General features: G+C 35.8%; 1 protein-coding gene across 4 annotated transcripts in view; it reads right to left on the bottom strand.

Moving 5' to 3' along the window:
• Positions 1-24,452, bottom strand: part of Nln (neurolysin) — a 101,883-nt gene that overhangs the window by 22,694 nt on the left and 54,737 nt on the right. For all 4 annotated transcript variants that reach the window (XM_058583073.1, XM_046456142.2, XM_058583072.1 and 1 more), the window contains exons 4-9: positions 24,302-24,409; positions 21,956-22,058; positions 20,978-21,138; positions 16,307-16,442; positions 13,356-13,722; positions 5,338-5,539 (exon numbers count right to left, since the gene is read on the bottom strand). In XM_058583073.1, coding sequence (XP_058439056.1) covers positions 5,338-5,539; positions 13,356-13,722; positions 16,307-16,442; positions 20,978-21,138; positions 21,956-22,058; positions 24,302-24,409 — 1,077 coding nt within the window. The remainder of the gene's footprint in view (positions 1-5,337; positions 5,540-13,355; positions 13,723-16,306; positions 16,443-20,977; positions 21,139-21,955; positions 22,059-24,301; positions 24,410-24,452) is intronic.

The raw sequence follows: 24,452 nt of genomic DNA, 5'->3' as shown, positions 1-24,452 counted from the left end.
TCAGGTATGACCATGCTTGTCTTTGGCTTCTTCCAAGTATTTACTCCTTAGTGTTAATGTTAATGTATTTCTCTACATCTAATCCTAATCCTTCACCATTCCCAATACTCTAAACTGCTCATTTCTGATCTTGCTTCAGGAATCAGACTTCTAAGTAGGGAGTAATCATCAAGACAAACCAAACACAGCTACAGCCCTGACGGTTTCCAATCACCTTCCTCAGGTCTTCTTTGGACACCCACTGAACTGCTTCATAGAACTGCCTCATGAAATTTTTCCCCCAATTTTAATCCCCAAAGGATTGAATTATACATAAGCATGATTATAAGAATACTTCAAAATAAAATTTTTTAAGAGAATACTTCAAATACTTATGCTTTTCTAAGTACTTTTCCACATATTTATTTAATTTCCCCCAAAATGAAGTAAGTAGATAAGAAAATCACTGTTGTTCCATTTTATGAATAAGAAAAATAAGATGGTCAAAGTGGTCAGATAACTTGCCAAAAGTTATACAGGTAGACCCACAAAGTACAGATGCTTTTAAATCTAGTATTCTTTCTTTCTTCTCTTCTTTTTTTTTTTTGCACTGAGAATTGGGTACTGTACTACTGAGCTACATCCCCAGTCCTTTTTATTTTTTATTTTGAGACAGGATCTTGCTAAATTGCTCAGGTGACCTTGAACTTGTGATCCTCCTGCCTCAACCTCCAGAGTAGTGGGACTACTGGTACGTGACACCATGGGAGGCTAATCCAGTGTTCTTGTCATAACACCAGTGTGCCCCTCTGAAGAATACCATTTAAGCTCGCCTCACATGTGCGAAGCCCTGGGTTCGATCCTCAGCACCACATAAAAATAAATAAAATAAAGGTATTGTGTCCAACTACAACTAAAACAAACAAACAAAAAACCACCAAGATGCACTATTAGTCTTTTGATCAAGCTTATAGATTATTTCAAATCACATAATTCCAAGTTTTTCTGATGGTTTGTCCCTCTCATGTTTAGTTAAGAAGCCTAATGTTTCCTTAAAAAAATTATCTTTATAGTTCAAAACTCATTATGTTGTTTTTCAAAAAACATAGTACTGGGGATTGAACCCACAGCCTTTATTCATGCTAGGAAAACACTCTATGACTGAACTATATCCCCAACGCTTTTTTTTTTTTTCCTTTTAATTCTATTCCAAGACAGGGTCTACCTAAATTGCCCAGGCTGACCTTGAATTTGTAATCCTCTTTCCTCAGCCTATCTCAGCCTCCTGAATTCCTGGGATTACAGGCATGCTCATTACTGCTCTTAATGCACAACCTAACAAAGGCACCACAATGGACATTAGTAAAGGCATTTTCTTCTATTCTACAGAAGTTCCAAAGGCCAGTGATTACTGAGAGCCCAAACCACAATAAAATCAGGAAATAGGAACAGATACCTGTGATATCTCCTCTTGGTTGTTATCTTCAAAATTACCCACCTTGCAGTGTAAACTCAAGAAAATATGAATGAAACTCAACTCCTGAAAAATGAGCTAGCAGACACATTGAACTAGCGTATCTGCATGTTTGAAAACTGGACGTTCCTGCTAACATATTTAAATATTGCTGTGACAAACTCAAATGATTTCTTCTGGTCATTACATCTGTCACAGTGGAGAACTCAGATGGTGAACTACCATGTCCTAAAACTGATGTACTGAATACATATGGCAAATTTATTATTCACTATACATTTATCAGATGTCAGCAGTATTACTGAACATAAAAATTATGGTTTTTCTTATTCATTACCATCCATTTTGTCAGAACAAAAGGTTTTAAACTTATTATTTAAGCTGTCAATATATGGATCTGTGCCTACAAAAAACCAAAGTAGTGATCATTGACTCTAAATAAGATTACTAAAAAGTTCTTAAAATATTACATGACATTTAAAAGAATGAATAGACAAAAAGATTTTTCAAAGATAATCTCATGAAGAGATGACCAAGCAAAGGATTGTACCAAACACTATTCATCATATGACACAAACTGTGCTCATGGATGAGATTCGGCAAAACTTCCAGAATTGAATACAGTCTACTGTTTCAAGTGAAAGACACCAAACTGGTGAACATGATGTATATTATGACATTTGGGCTATTTGACACATGAGTGAACATAATAATGTCATAATATCAAATTAAAAATATTTTCCAGCATTAAAGTAGGTATCTCAAAGGATCAAAATAATGTAAGAAGCTGGTCGCAGTGGTAACCTGTAATCCCAGCAACTTGAGAGACTAAGGCAGGAAGATGCAAGTTCAAGGCTAGCCTTACTAAGACCCTGTCTAAAAATAAAAAAATAAATAAAGAAAGATGGATGGGAGTATAGCTCAGTGGTAGAGCACTTCTGAGGTAAATCCCCAGCATCCCCCCACACACCATACACACAAAAGAGGGAAAAAATAATGTAAGAAATAATGAGAATTGTGGAGAACTGTACCATGAATACCTGGTAAGCATATGATACTAAGATAAGAGAACTATGCCTGCAAAAAGAACAATCATCAAAAGCAATAAAAAATCCTGTTTGAAGAATACTATATATTTTAATGAATGTGATTAAGACACCAAATTACTTCCTTGTGAAACTTCTAGCCAATAATCAATATCCAGAAGGAGATTGTTATATGTCAGGAGTTCTTAACTTTGGAGTCATTATAGTCTGGATATCAAGGGGTCCATGAGCCTTTAGAACACCGTGTATAATTCTGGGTACTTGAGGGTGTTTGCATTTTTGTAGAAGGGGTACTCATGGCTTAAATCAGATTTTCATAGGGTCTTCAAATCCAAAAAAAGGAGGATCCATCTTTTTAAAAGCACACCATTATATGTGTACTAATAAATAATTGGATCTTAGCTAATCTAGCTAATATACCATGAGTCTAAAATTTAGAAGTTTTGATGTTTCATAAAAGTATTTTAGACAATGAAACCTGGAGTTATCAGAATTAAAGGAAATGTCAAGCCACACAATGGACACTGATAGAAGTTCCATATGATAACTATTTCTGAAACTCCAGTGCCATGATAATAGACTTTAAAATTATCTATGCAAGAAGGTTTAGATTATACTGAAAGTTTTCCTGGGTTAAAGAGAGGGTAAAATTGGCTATATCAGGACTTATTTTTCTGGATAGACCTCTATCCTATTCTCTTCCACTTATTTAAATTATAATATTGTTGTTTGTTTGCTTGGTGCTGGGGATGAGTGGTAAGCACATAGTCTACCACTGTACTATACCTCAGCCCTGCTTTTTAAATAAAAGATGAAAGCACTAATATATAAAGATAAGATGTTGAGAGAACTAAATCATTTCAAATAGAAGTGATGGTATTTGGGAAATGATGAATACTTGATTATTACAATACATGGGGGTTGTTCTGTGGGCTAAGGATACAGAATGCCCAAAGCTGATCCCACACAGGCCAGGAGAACAAAACAAACTTAAGATATTCCATTTTCTGCTTGTTATTCAAGTTTCCCTGCCAGTGATTCATAAAAACAAAAAACTGTTAACTAGGCAAGCCTCAAAACTAACTCTACTGTACACATTAAAATACATACATATATATATATCTGTAGTTGGGCACAATACCTTTATTTTATTTATTTTTATGTGGTGCTGAGGATCGAACCCAGTGCCTCACACGTGCTAGGTGAGCGCTCTACCACTGAGCCACAATCCCAGCCCCTCCACTGTACACATTTTGAAAAGCATTTTTTACACAATTTAAATTTCCAAGAGTACAAATACTAGGATCCACCGTGTAAATCCAAGTTATATTACTTTCTTTCTTAGGAGTTTCCAAGGAGGTGTTTGTCATAGAAAACTATGTCATGTTACCATAGGCAACATCATTCTTGGACTTATGCAGATAACACAAAATACTTCTGTCTATAGTTGTTGCTGCTCCATTCAGGGTTTATTTACATGAGTCTTCCAATACTTTAGTATGTTTTACTGCATAGTCACACCCAAGCATTAACTGTTGGAAAACAAAAATATTATTATTTTTTGTGTTCATGAGGAGGACATTGTACTATGATTTAGGAAGACTCCCTGTATAGAGAATGATTATTAGAGAAAATCTAGTAAAATTCCAATAAAACATGGTATTAGGAATACTGTGACAATACTGTCTTCTTAGTTGTGATAGATGTACTGCAGTAAGGCAACATGTTTAAGGGGAAACAGGAAGAAGTACATAGACAATTTTTGTAACGTTTTTGTAAATTTAGAACTATTATAAGCTGGGTGTGGTGGTATGCTCCTGTAATCCCAGCAACTGGTGAGGCTAAGGCAGGAGGTTTGCAAGATCAAGGCCAGTCTCAGCAATTTACTGAGGCTCTAAGCAATAAAATAAAAATAAAAAGGGCTGGGGATGTGGCTCAGTGGTTAGCACCCATGGGTTCAATTTCCAGTACCAATAAATAATAAATAAATAAATAAATAAATGATTGTAGTAAAAAAGTTATCTTAAAAAGTTTATTTTTATAGACACAGATTCCAATTTAGACAACTGTCCCTCCATTTCTGTTACTATCAGTGTATTTAAACTATTAGGCTAAATATCTGACCAAAGATTTTTCATGTTAATAATAGTTAAACATTCGCAAGTTCTGAAGGCTCTAACCAGAATAGCTTGAGCTTAGTTAAATGGACTGTATTGCAAAGTTGATCATAAGTATACTTTATTATTATTATAATTATTATTGCTAGAGATGAAACCCAGGCCTAGAGATAAATGTACTTTTCTTTTTTGAAATAAATGTACTTTTCATTTTCAGCAGTAAAGAAATTAGTTTTAATCCATTGCACATACACAAATGTTTCCTGGAAAATTCTCTGCATGGTTTTAGTATATTGTCTATGATTCAAATTTGAGGCTAATAAGGGAGCTGTTACAAACATTTATTATTAGGAGAGGAGTAAAGGGGCCTGAGAGGACTAAAAGCCATCAAACTGAAAAAACTGTTAATAAGCAGAAGGGACAGATTATAGCACAATTTATCTGTGAGGTTTACAGCAAATTCCTACAGAGAAGAAAAAACTTAAAAGAAAAGAGCACAGTATTTGTAACACTTCCTAATGATGGTCGTCTTTCTTTCTCCACAGTGGGTATTCACAAAGCTCTTTCATTGGTGGATTAACCTCTGAGAAAAATTAGGTTGTGAAAGAGGGCGTGATAAGGGAAACTGTGTTTTTGCAGGCCTACGAAATTCTTGCACATGTTTATATTATTACAGCAACTAATTGACTAGAAAAAAGAAATTGGTAAAGAAATTACTCACCTGTGCACAGATCTGATGCATGACATGACCAAATTCATGGAAGTAAGTCCTCACCTCATCATGCCTCAGGAGAGAGGGGCGACCTGCTACTGGCTGTGAGAAGTTTACCACAAGGGCAGCCACAGACATCATCCGGTTCCCATCAGGGAGAAGGCAGCCAGGTTGAAGACCAAAGCATGCTGCATGATTGTATTTTCCTTCCCTGGGAACCACAGACACACAGAGGTGAGGAATCAAAGCTTCTCTAGCAACAGTATTGGTGTGGCCTCCTCCAGTCATTAAGCCATATTCAACAGAAGAAAACACTTGCAAACCCTGAATTCACTTTTTAGAAAGCAGGCTGTTTTGCTAAAATGAAAAAAATGAAAACCAAGCAAACAATAACCCCATTATCACTTTGGGTGATTATATTACTAAGATTTCTTTTGTTGAAAAATCTCATATACGAAGAATGTAAACTACACCTAGTAGGCAGTAAATGTCTTCCCCCTCCCCCCCAATACTAGGGATTGAACCAATGTTAGTCAAGTGCTCTATTACTGAGCGATATCTACTGTCCTGTCCAAGTTATTTTAATAAGCCCCTACTTTTCTTCTTCAGATACAGACACTAAACATTACATAATATTGAAGCAAATTTAAAATAAAAGATACAATTTGACTGACTAGGTAGTTTTCTTCCTTCTAACTAAAATTGCTAAAATATTAACCTCCAGAAAAGAAGGTTTTTCCTTTTGTTTGAGGAGGGAAGACTCAGTAGTCACAATTAAATGAGCTTCTTTTATAAACAAGATAGGGCTTTTTGGAAATAGAGTGCTTTTAATTAGCCTGGGAAAAAGTATAAATTATACTATGAGGTCATTTATTCTTGGAGTGATGATGGTCTCTCCCAAAGCTAAATGCCATTAAACCACAGTCTAAGCGTAGGTTTTTTTCTTTTTTGCTGGTGGGAAAGTGAGAAGAATAGCATTCAGGATTGGAGAGCTTTTTTGTTTTTATTTTTTAGTTGTTGTCATCCATCTCTCTATCTATCTATCTATCTATCTATCTATCTATCTATCTATCTATCTATCTATGGTTCTGAGAATCAAACCCAGTGCCTCACACATGCCAGGCAAGCGCTCTACCACTGAGCCATACATGACTCCAGCCCAGTTTTATTTTTTTATTTGTATTTTTTTCTCTGTACTATATTTTCTTAGTGACTCTTATTTCCTTTCCCCCCACCCTGTACCCACTGCTGATGCCATGCAAATTAAAACAAACAACAACAAAAAAGTTTCCCAGCTTCCTAGTTAGACATACAGCTGGAAAGGACTGTTGTTTGTACAACAACAATGACAGGCTGGACAATCTGCAAATCCCAGCTTTTCTTGAACCCTTCAGAGAAATGAGGTTGAAGGGCAACCAACTAACCCACAATCTAGGACTGGTGCCTCCAAGGAGAGAGGAAGACAGCAAACTTTTTTTTTTTTTTTTAACCTAGGATAGACACTGAAGATATTAGTAAGAGGAAGTTTTAGCAAATTGCCAAAGGTTGATGGTAGGTCAGCCTCAATAGGGAACTACTAGAGACAAGGGAAATTTTGCATCCATTTGCAAGACTTCTCCAAGACCTCAATGAGTGCACACAGAAGAGGCAAGGGGCAGGGTGATAGCCCTGAGAAAGCAAAGGCTGCTGTGATAAGGGCAGAAGGTTCTCTTTGGGTCCTCTTCACCTCTCCTACAGAACGAAAGCCTCCAAGCTCTAGGAGAAGGGCAATGAATCCTATTGCTTTTAGAGCTGTGGTGAAAATCCACTGCCAGCTAGAAAAGGGAACAGAAAAAAAGCCTCCACCCCTGGAGAAAGGGCAGAAATACATCATGGGTGCAGACCTACAGCCAAGGGTGAAGCAACTCCTAAGACTCACGGACACAGAGCTCACTTTGTGATTAAGACTGAGCACGAAGGGAAACCTTAATATTGAGGTTAAAACAGACACTGAGAAAACCCTGGTAAATCAATCCCCATCCTAAACACAAGACAGAGGAAACTGAAGCTGTAGCTTATCAAGGTTAATCATGGCAGCATTTAGTAGTCAAACCTAGTTTGATTATTAAATGAATCAAACCCTCATATTAAAAGTCTCACAGAAGAAAATATGTGGCTATTTTTAGACATACAGCTATTTCCCTGAACCTTTACTATCCTATACAAATGTCTGGCTTTCAAAAAATAGTAATGCAGTACAAAGATGCAAAGGAAAAAAGAATATACTATCAGGAGGCAAAGCAAACAAGAGAACCAGATTCAGAAATGACAAAGATGTTGGAGCAATTGGAGTGTTTAACTCAGACCAGTATGTTAAAAGGAGGAAACAGTGGATACTATATATCAGCAGATGGAGATACATATATACATATATATATTTAGTACTGGGGATTGAACCTAGGGTGCTTAACCACTGAGCCACATCCTGGCCATTTTTACTTTTCATTTTGAGACAGGGTCTTGCTAAATTGCTTAGGATCTTGCTAAAATTGTTGGGATTACAGGCATGTACCACCATGCCCAGCTTAGATGAATAATTTTTGCAGAAAGCTGAAAATTTTAAGAAAGAATCAAGTACAAATGCTAGAAATGGAAAATACAGTAACAGAGATGAAGAATGCCTTTGACAAACTCATTAAGCAGGCTTGACACAGTCAAGGAAATAATCACTGAACCAAAAAATAAATTACCCTAACATAAAAAATTTTTTTAAAAGGATGATGAAAACAAAACAGAACACAACATCAAGAGTCACAGGGTAATGTCAAATGATATTCTATATGTGTAACTGGGATCTTAAAAGGAGAAAGAGAGAAAAGAAGAAACGTTTGAAGAAATAATACTCAAGAGTTTTCTAAAATTAACACCAAACCACAGGTAGAAGAAACTCAAAGAAGGATAAAGCACACCACCATAAATATATTGAAGCTGCCCAAAATGAGTGGTAAACAGAGGCTCTTACCTGCTGTACCCCTGGTGTTAGGGATTGAAACCCAGGCCTCATGCATGCAAGGCAAACACTCTACCACAGAGCCACATCTCCAGCCATAACAGGGGATCTTGAAGGCAGTCAAAAGAAAAAAGCATAGTATGTACAGAGGGACAAGAATCACAACAGACTTCTTATTTGAAACTATACAAGCCATAAGACAGCAGAATAACGTCTTTAAAGGACTGAAAGAAAACACCTGTATAAGGGGCTCGGTTGTGGCTCAGTGGTAAAGCACTTGCCTCACACCTGTGAAGCACTGGGTTCAATGCTCAGCACCACATAAAAATAAATAAACAAAATAAAGGTATTGTGTCCAACTAAAAAAAAAAACTGTATAAAAAATCTTCTAGAAAAATAAAGACTTTTCAGACAGACAAAAATTTAAAACACTACAGTGTCAATATGCTTGAATGATTAGACCTTTTTTTAAATTTTTTTCTAATAGTTTCTTTTCCTTTTTTTATACCTCTATTTTATTTATTATTTTTATGTGGTACTGAGGATCGAACCCCAGTGCCTCACATGTGCTAGGCGAGCACTCTATTGCTGAGCCCCAGCCCCCCCCCCCTTTTTAAAAGAAGGATAAAAGGTTTATTTTGGGTCATAGTTTCAGACCATGGTTGCTTGATAAGGCTTTATAAACATTATTTTATTTATTTATTTATTTATTTATTTTTGTTACTGAGGATTGAATTATTTTACTAATGAGCACATCCCCAGAACTTTTAAAATATTGAGATAGGGTCTTGCTAAGTTGCTGAGTTGGACTTGAACTTGCAATCTTCCTACCTCTGTTTTCTGAGTTACTGGGATTAAGGCATGCACTGCCATGCTCAGCTCTGAACTGGAAGACATTTTAAAGGAAGTTCTTCAGACAGAGGGGATAAGTTACTAGTCCAAAACTTGGATCTACAAAGAAATGAAGTGTTAAAATGGAATAGATGAAGATACATGTAAAATGTATTTATTTTTAGTTTCTCTGAATAAAAAATGACTACATAAAGCAATAACATTAGGAATGTGTTGGGTGTTTATGTGAAAGTACCAACAATGGCATAAATGAGAAGAAGGAGAAATTGGGAATGTATCCTTAAGTTCCTTGTATTCCATGTCAGGTGTAGTACAATGTTACTTGAAGACAATTCCTAATTAATCAAAGATGTATATTATAAACCCTACGGTAGCCATTAACAAAAATTTTAAAAGAGATATAAATAATATACCAATTGTGTAAATAAAACTAAACCATAAAAAATCCTTAACTTGGGCTGTGGCTGTGACTCAGTGTTAGCACCCTTGCCTGGCATGTGTGAAGCACGGGGTTTGATTCTTAGCACCACATATAAATAAATAAAATAAAGGTCTATCAACATCTAAAAAATATTAAAATAAAAGTCCTTAACTAACCCCCAAAAGGCAGAAAAGTGAGGAAAAACTACAGATGGAGGCTGGAAATACCATTTAGATAGCACTCAAGAAGCCCTGGGTTTAATCCCTCTCCGACCACACAATGGTAAAATAAAGTACTGATGGAACATGTAAAAGTTGGGCGACATGGTACACACCTGTAATCCCAGTGACTTGGGAGGCTGAGGCAGGAGAGCACAAGTTTACAACAAGCCTCAACAACTTAGCGAGGCCCTCTCTCAAAATAAAAAGGGATGGGGATGTAGTTTATAGCTCAGAGGCAGAGTACCCCTGTGTTCAATCTTTAGTACCACACACACACAAATAGGGCATAATATTATCATATCAATAATTATATTAAATGTGAATATTCTAAGCATGCAACATAAATGCAATTAGTATAAGCACTAATTAAAAGAGATGATCCAAGAGGATTAAAACCCAGCAAGCTCAGGGAGCATGGTGGTGCAGACCTGTAATCCGAACTACTTGGGAGACTGTGGCAGAAGCATCTCAAGTTTGAGGCTAGGCTGGGCAAACTTAAGTTTATCTCAAAATTTAAAAAGATCATGTAAATTGAAGGGAAATCGGTAGCGTAGAGGAAAGGGAACAAAGGGGTGGGGAAAGAGGGAAAGGAGAAATGCTGGAGAATTATACTGGCCAAATTATATTGTTATACAGTGTGCATATACAAACATGTAACAACAAATCCCACCATTATATATAACTATAATGAACCAATTAAAAAATATGGAAAAAAGGAAGGATGGGGGTATATCTCAGTGGTAGAGAGCTTACCTCGCATGAGAAAGGTTCTGGATTCAATCCTCAGTGCCACACATCCACACACACACAAAACAAGCTCCAACTACATATTATCTATATGAGAGGCCTACTTTAAGTAAAAAGTAGACATTTGAACAAGGAATATTAGTCAAGATAACAAGGGACAATATGTAATGATAAAGGAATAAAATCCTAAAAAGTTATAACAATCCTAAAAAAATGTTTTAAAATACATGAAGCAAAAACTGATAGAACTGAAGAAGAAATAGACAAATCTGCAAATATAGAGACTTCCTCTTTCTCTCAGTAATAGAACAGGCAGACCAAATTAAAAAAAAAATCAGTGAGGATGCAGATCTTAACAACACTATTGATAAATTTTATCTAGTTGATATTTATAGATCACTCCACCAACAAATACCAAAATAAACATTCTTTTCAAGTGCACATGAAACATTCACCAAGGTTGGTCATAAGATAAATCATAGGAGTTTAAAAGAACTGAATAGATACAAAGTATATCTTCCAATCAAAAAACAAAACAAAACAAAAAACAAACCCTAGCTAGAAATAATGGGGAAGATCTTTAGAAAAATCTCCAATACTTAGAACTTAAAGCATACATGTTTATGTTAATGCATGGGTCAAAGAGAAAAATCACAAGAGATTGTAGAACATACTTATTTTTTGGAATGAAAACAAGAGTACAATACACCAAATTGTGTGGGATACAACTTAAAAGTATTGTTGGAACAGACTTCATTACTTATATTAAATGCTTATATAAAAATAGAACTCTGTCAAGGCTGAGCTAGGAGCAAACAGGACACCAGAAGAGAAGGAAGGCAGAGGGAGACAGAACCTATGGACATATACACCAGAAACTGTGCATTGAATTTGTTAAAATTTTCAGCCAGCTCAGCCTCTGTGTATTCAGTAGCCCGATCAGTGTTCCTGCAAAGATTTTATGTCATGATTTAGAAGTGTATAAATAGGCAAATAGAATTTAAAAATCTTTTATTAAATGGGAAAATTACAGAATAGGGGAATCCTTATTCTGCTAGTTTTATACCTCCTGCTGTATTGTGAAACAATGTATATACCTGGTTTGAGAATGAAACGGGTATTACTGCAATGGAGAGATAATAGGTGAGTAATTTTTCCCAAAAATATTTGAAGAATTTTTAAAACTTTAGCTTGAAATCAAAGACTAGTAATTTTAAAATCAGTGATATTTTGAGGAATTTTAATCTTTCTTTTAAAAAAATATGGATTTATTTAATTTCAAAGGTTTCCTTATTCCAAGATAAGGCCTTTCCTAATTTTATTTATAAAATTATGCTGACTAATAAAAGTCTTTACCTGGTGATCTTATGTTGAAATAACCATCAGGTTTTTTTGTGTTTGTTTTGTTTGAGAATCTCAGTATTGATGAATAAAAACAGAAATGTGATTTAAAGAAAGAAACAAACAGTCTTTTAAAAACTTATTCCCACTATCTTTTTTTTTGGTCTGACAAATGAAACAAGTTAATTTCTCTCACTGTTATTAAGGGAGAATGTAAGGGGACAGGAAATAAATATTAATATGGTCACTACCCTCACCAAAGATTACTCTCTGGTATCGATACCAAAGTGCTGGTAGCAATGACCAGATTTCTCAGAACAAAAGAAACCAATTCTGTCTCAGAGAGACAGCAGGATGAGATAGCAAGAATTATTATACTGACACTGGAGAGATTATTGGGATAGTGATAGGAGATACCAATGTTGGAGGTTTACCACTCAAAGAATTCTTCACTTAAAACTGTATTTGGACACTTTTTAATTAAAAGTAGACCCATCTACAGTTGACATGGTTTTATTTTTAGGTCACATCATGAGTGAAAGTAAATCCATAAAGCTCTGGGATAATCTAGATGCCTAAGGACACCTGTGCTTGTCAACTGGATGGCACAGGTACCCAGCCCCATTCAGTCAGTGGACTACAAATTTATATGTTAGTGAACTAGAGGGATGCTACAATTTCCTTTGGTTTATTTAGTAAAACGAATTAGTAATTATGACAGGTTGGCTTTGTTTTATAAATTCATCTAGGGAGAAAGAGATCTAAAACCTTTGTGTGTGACAGAAGATCATGGAGTCCATTTGCCATATGTTAAAAAAAATGATGATAATGTTTTACATTCTTATCACAGATTGACAGCTGGGCTGGGCAATTTGCATATGTAGTCTTTAATGCACAAACAACTCTCTAAAGGGATTATCAGTTCTCTACTAGAAGCAAAGTGTCAATGAGTTTATGTCATTCAAGCATTCAAACTCAAGTTTAATTGACTACAAAGATTTTGCTATTCCTACTATTTTTGTGCTGCCTCCCAGCCAGACTGAAGGGAGTGGTCATAGATTTAAGAGGACTGGTAGACAGATTACCCAAACATCTTTAGAGTCAATTTTAAATTCAACAAATGCAGTGCACACAATAGATGATGATAGCCCCCAGTATATGTAAAAGCTCTTGTTATATGCTGGGAAGTCTTCCAAATGCTTTGGAGGTAACTAATCAACTTGATTTTTACAATAACCCTACAAAGCAGATGCCACAAGGATTCTCATTTTATCAGATTCTATAATATAGGTAAGAAAACTAAAGCACAGAAAAATTAAGTTACTTGCCCAGTAAGTGATGAAAACCCACATTTTTAACACCTCCACTAAGAATCACTCATGGGAAATGTGGAAGGAGGAATCTTAAACTGATTAGTAGCTGAATCCCTAAATTCCAGCAATATGATCCTCAGTACCTTGGATACAGGTCCAAGTAGAACTGTCCCAACACTTCTCCAGTAGCTTTATCCTTCACAGTGTAAAGTGTAACACTTTTATTCCAAACATGCGCATCTGTCACTTGCTCAAAGGAAAGTCCCAACAACTCCTGGTAGATGTTCAGCAAGCCTTCAGTGACCACCTCGATGGGGAAGTACTCCTTGAGGGACTCTTGGTCTATGGAGTATTTGAGTTCTTCTGTCTGAGTCATGTAATAGTGTAGATCCCAGGCATTGATTTTTCCATCGTATTCAAAACCTCTCTCGTTACATTCTTTTTTCTTCAAATTCAAAATAAACTCTCTTTCTGCCTCACCCAAGGGTTTTAATTTATGGCTTAAGTCATCTGTGAAGAAATGGGAAAAGTTAGTGGTCTACTGCTCTCTGGAGCAAGCCCATTCATCCAAACTGCCAATGTGTTAACATGGTGCTAAACATGAGAAATCAGCAAGGAAGGAAGAAGGAAAGCTCTATTATGACAGCAGATTTTACTCCTGAGGGTGATTAACGACTCTCCCTTTTTCCTTGAGCACCACCAAAACCTGACCATGACTTCCTGAGAGCACCAACAAAGGTGAGGTTTACCTCAAAGAACTCTAACTCAAGGATGTAATTAGGGTGCAAAGTAATAGTGAAACTAAACTCGTGTGCACAATTATTTTTCAGTGAGCTTAAGTTTTTAAGAAAGCCAAGGGAAACAAACCAGATGTGACCTGTGGTCAGTATTATCTAGAAATTGCTCAACATATCTGACAGCCACGGGTTTAGTTTCTCATTGCCCATTCCTATGAAGGAGGACGATTTGGATAGAGCAATTCTACATTTTAGATGGAGAAACTTCTGGGCACCATGCTTTATTTACTATCTTCAACTGTTAACTACTTGTTTTTTATTTGGCTAAATGAGTATGTGCTTCTGTATTTATTTGTCACAGTTTGTTACATATGTTAAGATAAAAGTATGCTTGGGTTTGCGAGGGACATGGGAGTTTAGAGGTTGCCCCACGCTGTGAGATGGAGGCAGTAGTCTGAGAAATGCCGTGAAGAAAGAGGAGGACACTCAGAGAAGATACAAAGAGATATAGTTTTGATTAGGCCTGTTAAGTTTTAGATCTGAAATGTTGCCCAAAGGCTATGTGCTAAAGGCTTGTTTGCCAGCCTATGGTCCTATAAGGAGGTGGCACAACCTTTAGGGAGTGGGGCCTAATTGGAGGAAGTAGGTAATGGGGGAAGGCTTTTAAAGGATATATTTTGTACCTATCCCCTCCCTCTTATGTGTTCTCTTATGTGCTCATTCTCCCTGCCCCCCAACCCTTCCTTTCTTTCTGGCTGCCATAAGGTAAGCAGCTTTGTGCCATCTTTCACCATGGTGCTCTTCACCACAGGTCCAGAAAGAACATATAGACCTTTCCTTCCTTAAGTTGATTTTCTCAGGTATTTTGTCACAGTGACAGAAAGCTAACTAACACAGCTTGTGAGAGAATATATAAATGTAGGCAGCAACAGGACAATTCATTTGAGAATAAGCCAATTTCAAATTAGAGGGAAAACAACCTTAAAGGAATTAAGTTAATCAGATGTGTGAAGGAGAAATTTCAGAATATGTAGTCACCACTAAAGGAAACTTCAACAAACCTGTTAAGTCCTTGAACCATCCTCTTGTATAACATGCATTGGACTGTATGGCAATTACCTGCTCACATCCCTGTTACATTCACTAGGTAGAAAAACCATTGAAGCAACGACTTGTCATATGCCTTTCTATAATCCTACCACTTAGTATGATAATAATCTGTCATGCCTAATACTATGTAATTATTTCATAAATGTCTCCCCAATTAATAAACTATATAATAATAAATATCATTTGTGGAATACATAATCCATATATGATGGATTTTAACACATATATGGCTGATTTAACACATCATTCTCCAACCTAATTAAGTTACTAAAAGGATTTCAAAACAACAGATGAAATAATTTGGAATGTTATTGAAGGTGAATAAAGTTTGAAGGGGTTAGTGGGGAAAGTACAAAAGAAATCATATTATGGTTAATTCAGATTAGAGATATAATAATAAAAAATAATAATATCTTTATTGTGTCTGAATTATTCAACCATTTTCACTAAGATGAAAGAGAAAATAATGATGGTTGGAATGGGGACACTAGGACTGAGAGGATAAGTAAGTGAGAGAGTTCCAGAGACTAAATGTCATGGACATAAGAGCCATGATTTGTATAAGCTTTATGAAAAAATGACATAAAATGAATGTGAATATAGCTATTTTATATTACCTTCATACATTGACAAATGGTTTCTGGAGCATAAAATGTTTACTTTTTAAAATATATGTTGTTTTGGGGCTGGGGATTGTGGCTCAGTGGTAGAGCGCTCGCCTAGCACGTTCGAGGCCCTGGATTCGATCCTCAACACCACATAAAAAATAAAAGATATTGTGTCCAACTACAACTAAAAAATAAATATTTAACAAAAATATGTGTTGTTTCCATTTATATCATATCTGTCAGCTTATGTCATGCAAATTCATAAATAGCCAAACTGTAACTACTAAATACCTAGTGGCAGTGAATAAATGCAATGGGCTAACACTGTTTAGATGTCATGTGAGGAATCAGTATAAAAATCTCAAACAACATGCAAGATAGAATGAAGAATAATAGTAATGTCATAATAATAATAGTAATGTCATAGTAACCACGAGAAGCCGCTAGAATAAGTACACTATCTAATAGAAGAGGTGTTCAACGAATTTCTCTTGATTGAATGAAAACCTGGATATCCTCAAAGAAATATTTGATTTGAGACCTTAAATTGACATGATATAGCAAAAAATCAGGGGAAAAAAAAAAGAAATGGAAACCATATAACTTTTTTTTTTTTTTTTAAGAAGAAAAAGAACTGACCGAGAAAGGTTGTCACACGGCTTGTACTCTTGGCAGTATTCATTTCAAGGACAAAGTCAGCATGTGTATTGTAGCCAAGTAGCTTGGCCACTTGGGCCCTCAGTGGCAGTAGCTGCTGCAGAATGATGGTGTTTTCCTAGGAATAAACAACAGCAAAACCAAAAGATAATAAGTGAACCCAAAGCACTAAAAGAAGAGTTGTTATATTTTGAGGTTTGCAAAACTGTCAAATGTTTTTAAACCATTACTGTGGTAAAATATAAAAAGCATAAAAATTTGCCATTTTAACTACAGATGCATTAGTATGACTACTGTATGTATAGCAGGTGGCATTAAAGTATAGATATATGAGTATACATGTATATGTATATATGTATATATATATGTATATCTATGTTCAAGGATGTAAAGAAATTGGAACCCTTGTGCATTGCTGATGAGGACATAAACTGGTACAGCTGCTGTGGAAAATTATATTCTTCATAAAATCAAGCAAAATTACCATATGATCCACAATTTCACTTCTGAATATATATTATACAAAAGAATTGAAAGCAGAGACTCAAAGAGATATTTCTACACACATTTATAGCAGCATCATTTACAATAGCCAAAAATGGAAGCAATTCAAGTGTCCACTGACAAATGAATACAAGAACAAAATATGGCATTTAACACAATGGAATACAATTCAGTCTTAGGAGGACACACTACAACATGGATGAACCTTTAAGATATTATGGTAAGTGAAATATGCCACTCACAAAAAGATACATGATATCATTTATATGAGGTTCCAGAGCAAATTCATAGACACCGAAAGCAGAATGGTTGTTGTCAGCATCCAGGGTCAGAGGAGAATGGGGAGGAGTGTTTAATGAACACAGAGTTTCAGTTAGGGAGCACAGAAAAGTTCTGTGGATGGATGATGGTGATGGCTGCAGAATAATGTAAACACAGTTAATGTAACATGCTATGATCTGAATGTTCCCCTAAAATTTATATGTTGAAAATCTGTGTTGTGATATGAAGAGGTGGGGTCATTTTGGAAGTGACCAAAGACACGAGGGCACTATACTTGTGAATGGATTAGTGCCAAATAAAGAGCTGAAGGAACAGGTGTAGGCCATTTTTGCCCTTCTATCATTTGAAGAACAGCATTCTTCCCCCTTCTCATGTGAGCAGGTGGCAAGAAGCACCCTTCCAGACACTGAAGTCAACATCTTGATCTTGGACTTGTCAGCCTCAAGAACTATGAAAATAAATTTCTTTGTTTTTTTAAATTACCCAATTTGTGGTATTTTGTCATAGCAGTACAAACAGACTAACACACCATAGAACTCAATATTTAAAAATGTTTCAGGGATTTTTTTCCCCAAGTAGATATTACAAATACTTTCTATATTTGAATTCTCTTAGAAATGTATTGATTTTTTAATAATAAAAGGAAAAGTAAATTCTCCTAGAAGTAAATAAATTTCATAAGAAAACCAATTCTAATAATCAAATCAGCAAATTATTTATGGACTAATTTCTAGGAAGACCTGAATTCAAAATTTGGCTCCACCACTTACTAGCTGTTTGACCTTGCACAAATCCTTTGACCTTTCTGAGGCTCAGCTCTCTCATCTTTCACTTTTTTTGTCTCATTATAGGGTGAACGTGAAGATTCAAATAAGAATAATGTAAAGTACTTAGAAAAATGTCTGACATAAGAGCAAATCCTACATAATTACCTGTTAATAGTATTTTAGAATCTGGAAGCATGGATAAGAGATGTATACATACTATAATTCTAGTTTGAATTATACTAGTTTGAATTCTTCTTTCATCTTTTTCATTTCCCCAGATCTTTTCTTCAGATTGCCAAATTTCTTCCAACACCTATTCTCTCATTCTTCCTTTTATTAACAGTTTTTGATAAACACATGGTTACCCAGCTACCCATCCTAAATCTACTTGTGGCCATGCAAAACTTAATGGGACAATGGAATGTAAATGAGATGATGAGTGAAATTTCTAGGTTATCTTTCTCTCTTGTTTTTTTAGTACCGAGGAGTGAACCCAGGGGTACTTAATCACTGAGCCACATCCCCAGCCCTTTTTATTTTTTATTTTGAGACAGGATCTTGCTAAGTTGCTGAGGGCTTCACTAAGTTGCTGAGGCTGGCTTTGAACTTGCCATCCTCCTGCCTCAGCCTTTTGAGTCACTGGGTTTATAGGCACGTACCATCATGCCCAGGTGGGTCATCTCTTTATAGATGCTTGCCTTGCTAGTTGTGAAAGGAAGGTAACAACAATGACTTCAGAAGTCACATACTGAGGATGGCATTGCGTTACAAAGAAATAAACCTTTAAAAAATTGTGGCAAATATATAACGTAAAACATACTATATGTAGGATGTATACTCTATATATTACATATGTTATGTTATATATAAATATATATGTGTATTTCCAGTACTGGGAATTGAACCCAGAATTGCTTTACAACTTAGCTACATTCCCAACCCTTCTTATTTTTTTATTTTGAAATAGGTCTCACTAAGTTGTCAAGGCTGGCCTTGAACTCGTTTTTAAACCATTACTGTGGTAAAATATAAAAAGCATACAAATTTGCCATTTTAACTACAGATGCATTGTAGTTAAAAACATTCCTGCTTCCCTAGCTACTGGTATTACAGGCATGCACCACTACTCCTGGCTGTACTTTAACCATTTTTTAAGTGTCCAATTTCCAATTTAGTGGCATTAATTATATATTCATTTATCTTAAACAGAAATGCTATAACCATTAACAAAAACTGCTCAGGGTTGCTTCTATATTCCCTGGTAACCTCTAATCTACTTTCTGAAAAGAAATAACTTTGATCTTATTTGGGTCACTATGATTTTGATTGACCTCTGTAAAGTTGCTCAGCCTGCACCTTGACATACAGAGACTAGTGGCAGAAACAAGATGCTGCTATAACAAAATGAAAAAATGTACCAGAATGGAAGTGAGGCTTCTGCATTCACCAGGTTGGGAAGCTAGTGGTCCTTATTATATCACAAAGAATATTTGTTAAAACTGTTGTTTGCTATAACGTAGAAGCAAGCCATGCACCTACTAAGTCTTAGCTTCAAATAAACTGTTTGGGAAAACTAACAATGTTGGCCTGTTTGTTGGTATACGTTGCTTTTGAAAGGATCAAATGAGAGAGGTGAGCTCATGTGAGTATTGACCAATTTACAAAAATAAAAGGAAAAGAATTTTGCTAAGGAAGGTTCTGCTGTGGTCTATAATATGGGTTTCAGATGGCTAGAAAAGCCACTTGCTCTGTTTCTAACATCAGGAGGAAAGAATGTCACTTGGAGTGACTGAATTGCAGAGATTAATTTGAGAATACTGCCTTCCTTCTTAAGCCTGCTTTTCGAAAGGCTCCAAAGCAGACTCCATTAAATTGAAGAAGAGAAGGATGGACAAAATACACAAGTCAGCATGTAAGATCTGGCAGGAATTATGGTCAAAAGCAATATTTGGTATAGTTATTATGGAAGAAAACAGATGAGAAACTTAAGTTTCTGAAGGAATTTTATTACCAGGATGATATAAGGCCTGGCCTAGTCGTGTGGTTATTTGACTAATAAAGCAATCCTAACTCTTCAAACTGGCACTAGCATACATTTCATACTGGAACTAGCAGTACTCTAAGATATGGTCACGAAAGAACACCCTGCAGGCAAAATCTAAGACCACGGAGTACCACTGATAAAGGAATACTCGGAGAAGGCAGACCCAAATAAATCCAAGGAACTTCACCAGAGCTGGAATCCTAATTTCTGCCAGTTGTTGAAAACTGCTGTGTCTGCTGTTTCTCATTCTTTCCTTTTCCAAATGGGAGGGCTATTTATTTCTATTTATTTATTTATTTATAGCAGGGTGAAGTAGATGATAAAATGTCTTACTTTCATAGACTGCTAGATCATGAGAAGCTATCACTACGAAGAACTGTGTGTCCCACAGAGATCTTGATCTTCGAGCTCAAGGCAATAACTGGATGGGAACTGACAAATGGTTCTATGAAAAAAAGGGTGTTCATGGTTACCCAAGTAGCTAGAGAAACAGACAATGGTGGAATACGCTAGTTGGCTAAGAATCCATTTCTACTTCCTTTTAATAATAAAACCCTCTAAGCTGAGCAACTGTTTGTCAACAAAAGATTACATGTCAGCTTCCTTTGGATCTAGATACAGCTACAGGATGAAATGTGAATTAATGGGATGTGAATGGAGTTGATGTCAGTTGCTTCTAGGTCCTGGCCTGTACTGTCTTTCTCCCACCTTCTCAACAGGCTGGGGAAAAATCATTTTCAGGAATGATGTTGGAAGTCAATTGTTACAGAAAGAGAGATACCTTACCAGCCTTGTACTGCTGACTTGGGAAAGGAATACAACTTCTAATTTATGACACCCATTCTATTTTTATCAGAACAGTTTAGTCTATGGCCATACAAAGCAGGTTCCACTGAGCCAAACCTAAAGGTCTTATAGTCCTGGGGAATTAGAAGGTGCGATGCATACACAAATAGGAATATTGCCGCTGAGATGAATTCAATATTGGTAAACAAAGCAAACCTCTTCCTTAAAATCTTCTATTAAAAACAAAAGAAAGACAAATGTATGTATTACCTCTTTGCATCTTGTATTAAAAGCCATTTCCATCTTCCTTCTGGTTTCGGGGACACAACATTTCTTCATGACAGGAAAATAGTGTGGATATTTTAAGGTAATTTTATACTTGTCATCACCTGTCTTTTCTAAACTGTCAATGAAATCATCAGGAAGAGCACCTGCAAAAAATCATTTTCTTATACATCACTTTTTCCACTCATTACTAGTTTATTTAGCATTGGCATGGTGCCTCTAAGTAGCTCTAGGAATTTGGTGGAGTAATTGAAATTCAAGTAAAATATGACAATCCCTATAATTTTGATTTTGTTGGAATAGGAGTGGTGGTGAGAGGCCAGGTGGCTCAGGAGATGGTAATTCAAACTATGAATAGGCTTCCGTGCACCTGAACAGATGGCATTTTCATGAAGAGTAGAAAAAATTAAGCCAAGGAAGACCCAGAACAGAGTAAGAGATTAGTTTAAGTGACAATGCAGGGGACACTGCAAGGTAGAAAAAAAGTTCAGGGCCCTGAAGGCTATTAAATACCAGCATAAATTACTAAAAAAGATTATGGGGAAAAATTATGAAATCTCCTCTGGACTGTCTCTAGAAATAGTTTACATTCTTATTAGCCTAAAGCCTAATTTTGGCTGCTTCAGTTGTTGTTTCTGTAGGAGGAGTGATGGGTATAGGAATTGCATGATTTTTTAAAAGAATATTTTGAATTCTGATTTAAGTTTTCTGTCTGGAAAGCACGGCAATCTATGAGGTGACATTATTTGCCTAAATTATATACTTTGGTTTTTTTTTTTTTTTTTTAGAGAGAGAATTTTAATATTTTTTTTTTTAGTTTTCGGTGGACACAACATTTTGTTTGTGTGTGGTGCTGAGGATCGAACCCGGGCTGCACGTGTGCCAGGCGAGCGCACTACCGCTTGAACCACATCCCCAGCCCTAAATTATATACTTTGATCTAGAAAAATAACAGAATTTTACCAAGTTCAGCCTTGGAAAATACCAGGAAGGTATCATCCTCATTGAGATTTTTGTTAAAGTCAATACATAGCTCACTCATTTTTTCCTTCATCGATTTGATTTCCTGAAATGTAGAAAAATATATATAACATTAGCAGTAAAAAGAAACTTTCATTTTTTATCTTCATTGGTTAAATAAGTTTCACTCTTATATGCAGACTGGATTTGGTACCCAACCCTCAGGAAGTACTTTGAGATGTGCTTGGGAAAGCAGGTGCTGGCAGTCTTCTCCGTTATGCCTGTGGATGCAAGAAAGGCAAGTTTCGTGGTGCATTACAAATTAATTGTAAATTTGAAGAACTAAACAGATTAATAATTATAATAAGAGTATGTAAAAGTTATAATAAATGTAGTATCTGGTACACTGTGCACACACAATAAATAGATGTTTGATAAATTAATAAATCTAGTAGCCCATCACCAATAAGCATATTTCTAATCTTTTCCAATTCCAATCTTTTAATTAAGTAATCTGGATCTGGTGCTGAAGCAAACCAAGAGAAAAGTACTAAGTAATTAATTCTAAGGTTGTTTTGGAAAAAAGGTAATATCTTAGTTTTACAAAGCATTTGCTAACAAAGGTGATTTATGAACCTTAACATTTGCATCAAAAGTATTAGGTGGGAGATCAATAAGCAAGAAAACACAAGGAAAACTGTATTAATCTGTCCCATTCTTCTAACAATGCTACATCAACTGGGAACCTGTTAGAAATGAAGTTTCCTGAGAACCTACGTTAAACCTACTGAAATGCCAACTCTTGAGAGTGGGGTGCTATAACCAGACTTTCAACAAGCCCCACAAGTAATTTCAGTGCACTTTAACTTTGAGACTACTGCCTTAACACATATTGTTCACTGCTTTTCTTAGGATACTTTGTCTTTCCAATTTCCCTTCCATCACTCCTCCTTTGATCCTATCTGAAGTTCTAGGGGTGTATCCTCTACAAAGTTGAAGAAATTACTCTATCTTCCTTGTGGTGACTTGTTCAAATAACCCAAGCCTGGCATTCCTCTGACTAACATTTGCAGAAAAGTATTAGGTTGGAGATGCAAGGAAGTAATAAGCAATCTATAACAAAAAAATTTGATTAATGTGTCCCATTCTTTTGACAATGCTAGATAATGAAATTTACTTAAACTACACTAGTTCTCAAACTGTGGTGTTGATAAGAAGCATCAGTGTCTGATGGGGGATTGAGGATTAGGTCCAAGATCCACTGTGGGTCACAAAGACACAAAGGGAGGTTTGATAGGAGCTTCCCAAAGTCCTTCTGGATGGGGGAGTTTTCAGCTACTTTAGTAATAAAAGGAAGTCAGCCTTTGGATAACACTAATACTAAAGAAGACAGAATAGAGGCAAGAAAAATCAGGAGGCACCACTGGTCATCTAGATTCAAATAAACCATAAAGCCCATTTACCTCTGCATCTTCCAGTTACACAAATGACTAAATATCATCTATTTTTTTTTAAAGGGAATTTTGTTAGCTACAACTAAACACATTGTACCCTTATAGTTTTCATACTATAGAACTGAAGGATTGGCCAGGAAGGCAAAGGGTCAGACAAGCAGATCAAGTGCCTTTCTCCTCTAATGAGGATGAAGATGACATAAGGTGATCACAGGGCATTGAGGTGGCAGAAGGGTACATGTCTCAGTGGTGCCTTTATTTATATCTATCATGATGACATTTGGGCTGGATTTCTTTCAAACTTATTTCCGGGTCTGCTCTCTAGAAGACTGATCTGGAAATAAATATGAATTATATTTCCTGTCTAAGAAGAATGAGGTTAATTCTGCAGCCAAGTTTAGTTCTGAACCTAGAAGGATTGGCCTTAGACAAAATAAAATTTTGAGAAGCACTTTCCAGCAGCTAATCTCTCTTTATAAAAGAAGCATATATCAATCATAGTATGCTCCATTCCAAAGTGCTGGTTTTAAAATTCTCCATCAATAAAGAGTTTATTACCAGTGCTCTATCTCTGTATGTCCAAGAGAAAGAACATACAAGCCAACTATTAAGATCTCGAACCAACAAAGAATATAAAATAGATCAGGGGAAATAACCCAACACACATAAAACAAATAAAACCTGGACAGAATTTAAAAACAATTATTAGTTGTTTGTCAGTACCATGAGGTTAACAGGAGTTATAGGATTTAAAACATAGAATACCAAACACATTGTAAATGCATCTTTATTATGGGTTATTTTATTACACTCCAACTGCTTCCCTATTTCCTTATTTCTGTTGTATTTTATTTATTCATTTTGTCCCCAGTAAGAAAAAGAAACATAAACTCACATTTTGTACTTGTTCTGGAAGATGGAGTCCGTTCCTTTTTCCCATTTTAACTGACTTTTCCAAGTATCGTCTGGCTTCAGGCTTTATCTTTTCCAAATCACAAGTTTCCTGAAATTAATAAGTGTGACAACCATTTCTGTTGCAAGTGCAT

This window comes from Marmota monax, unplaced genomic scaffold (assembly GCF_021218885.2).
Source record: "Marmota monax isolate L192 unplaced genomic scaffold, Marmota_monax_Labrador192_F-V1.1 WCK01_AAM20220418_F8-fsc00130, whole genome shotgun sequence".
Taxonomy (NCBI): Eukaryota; Metazoa; Chordata; class Mammalia; order Rodentia; family Sciuridae; genus Marmota; species Marmota monax.
Note: the sequence above shows the minus strand (reverse complement) of the source record. Positions and strands in the feature narration are given on the sequence as shown.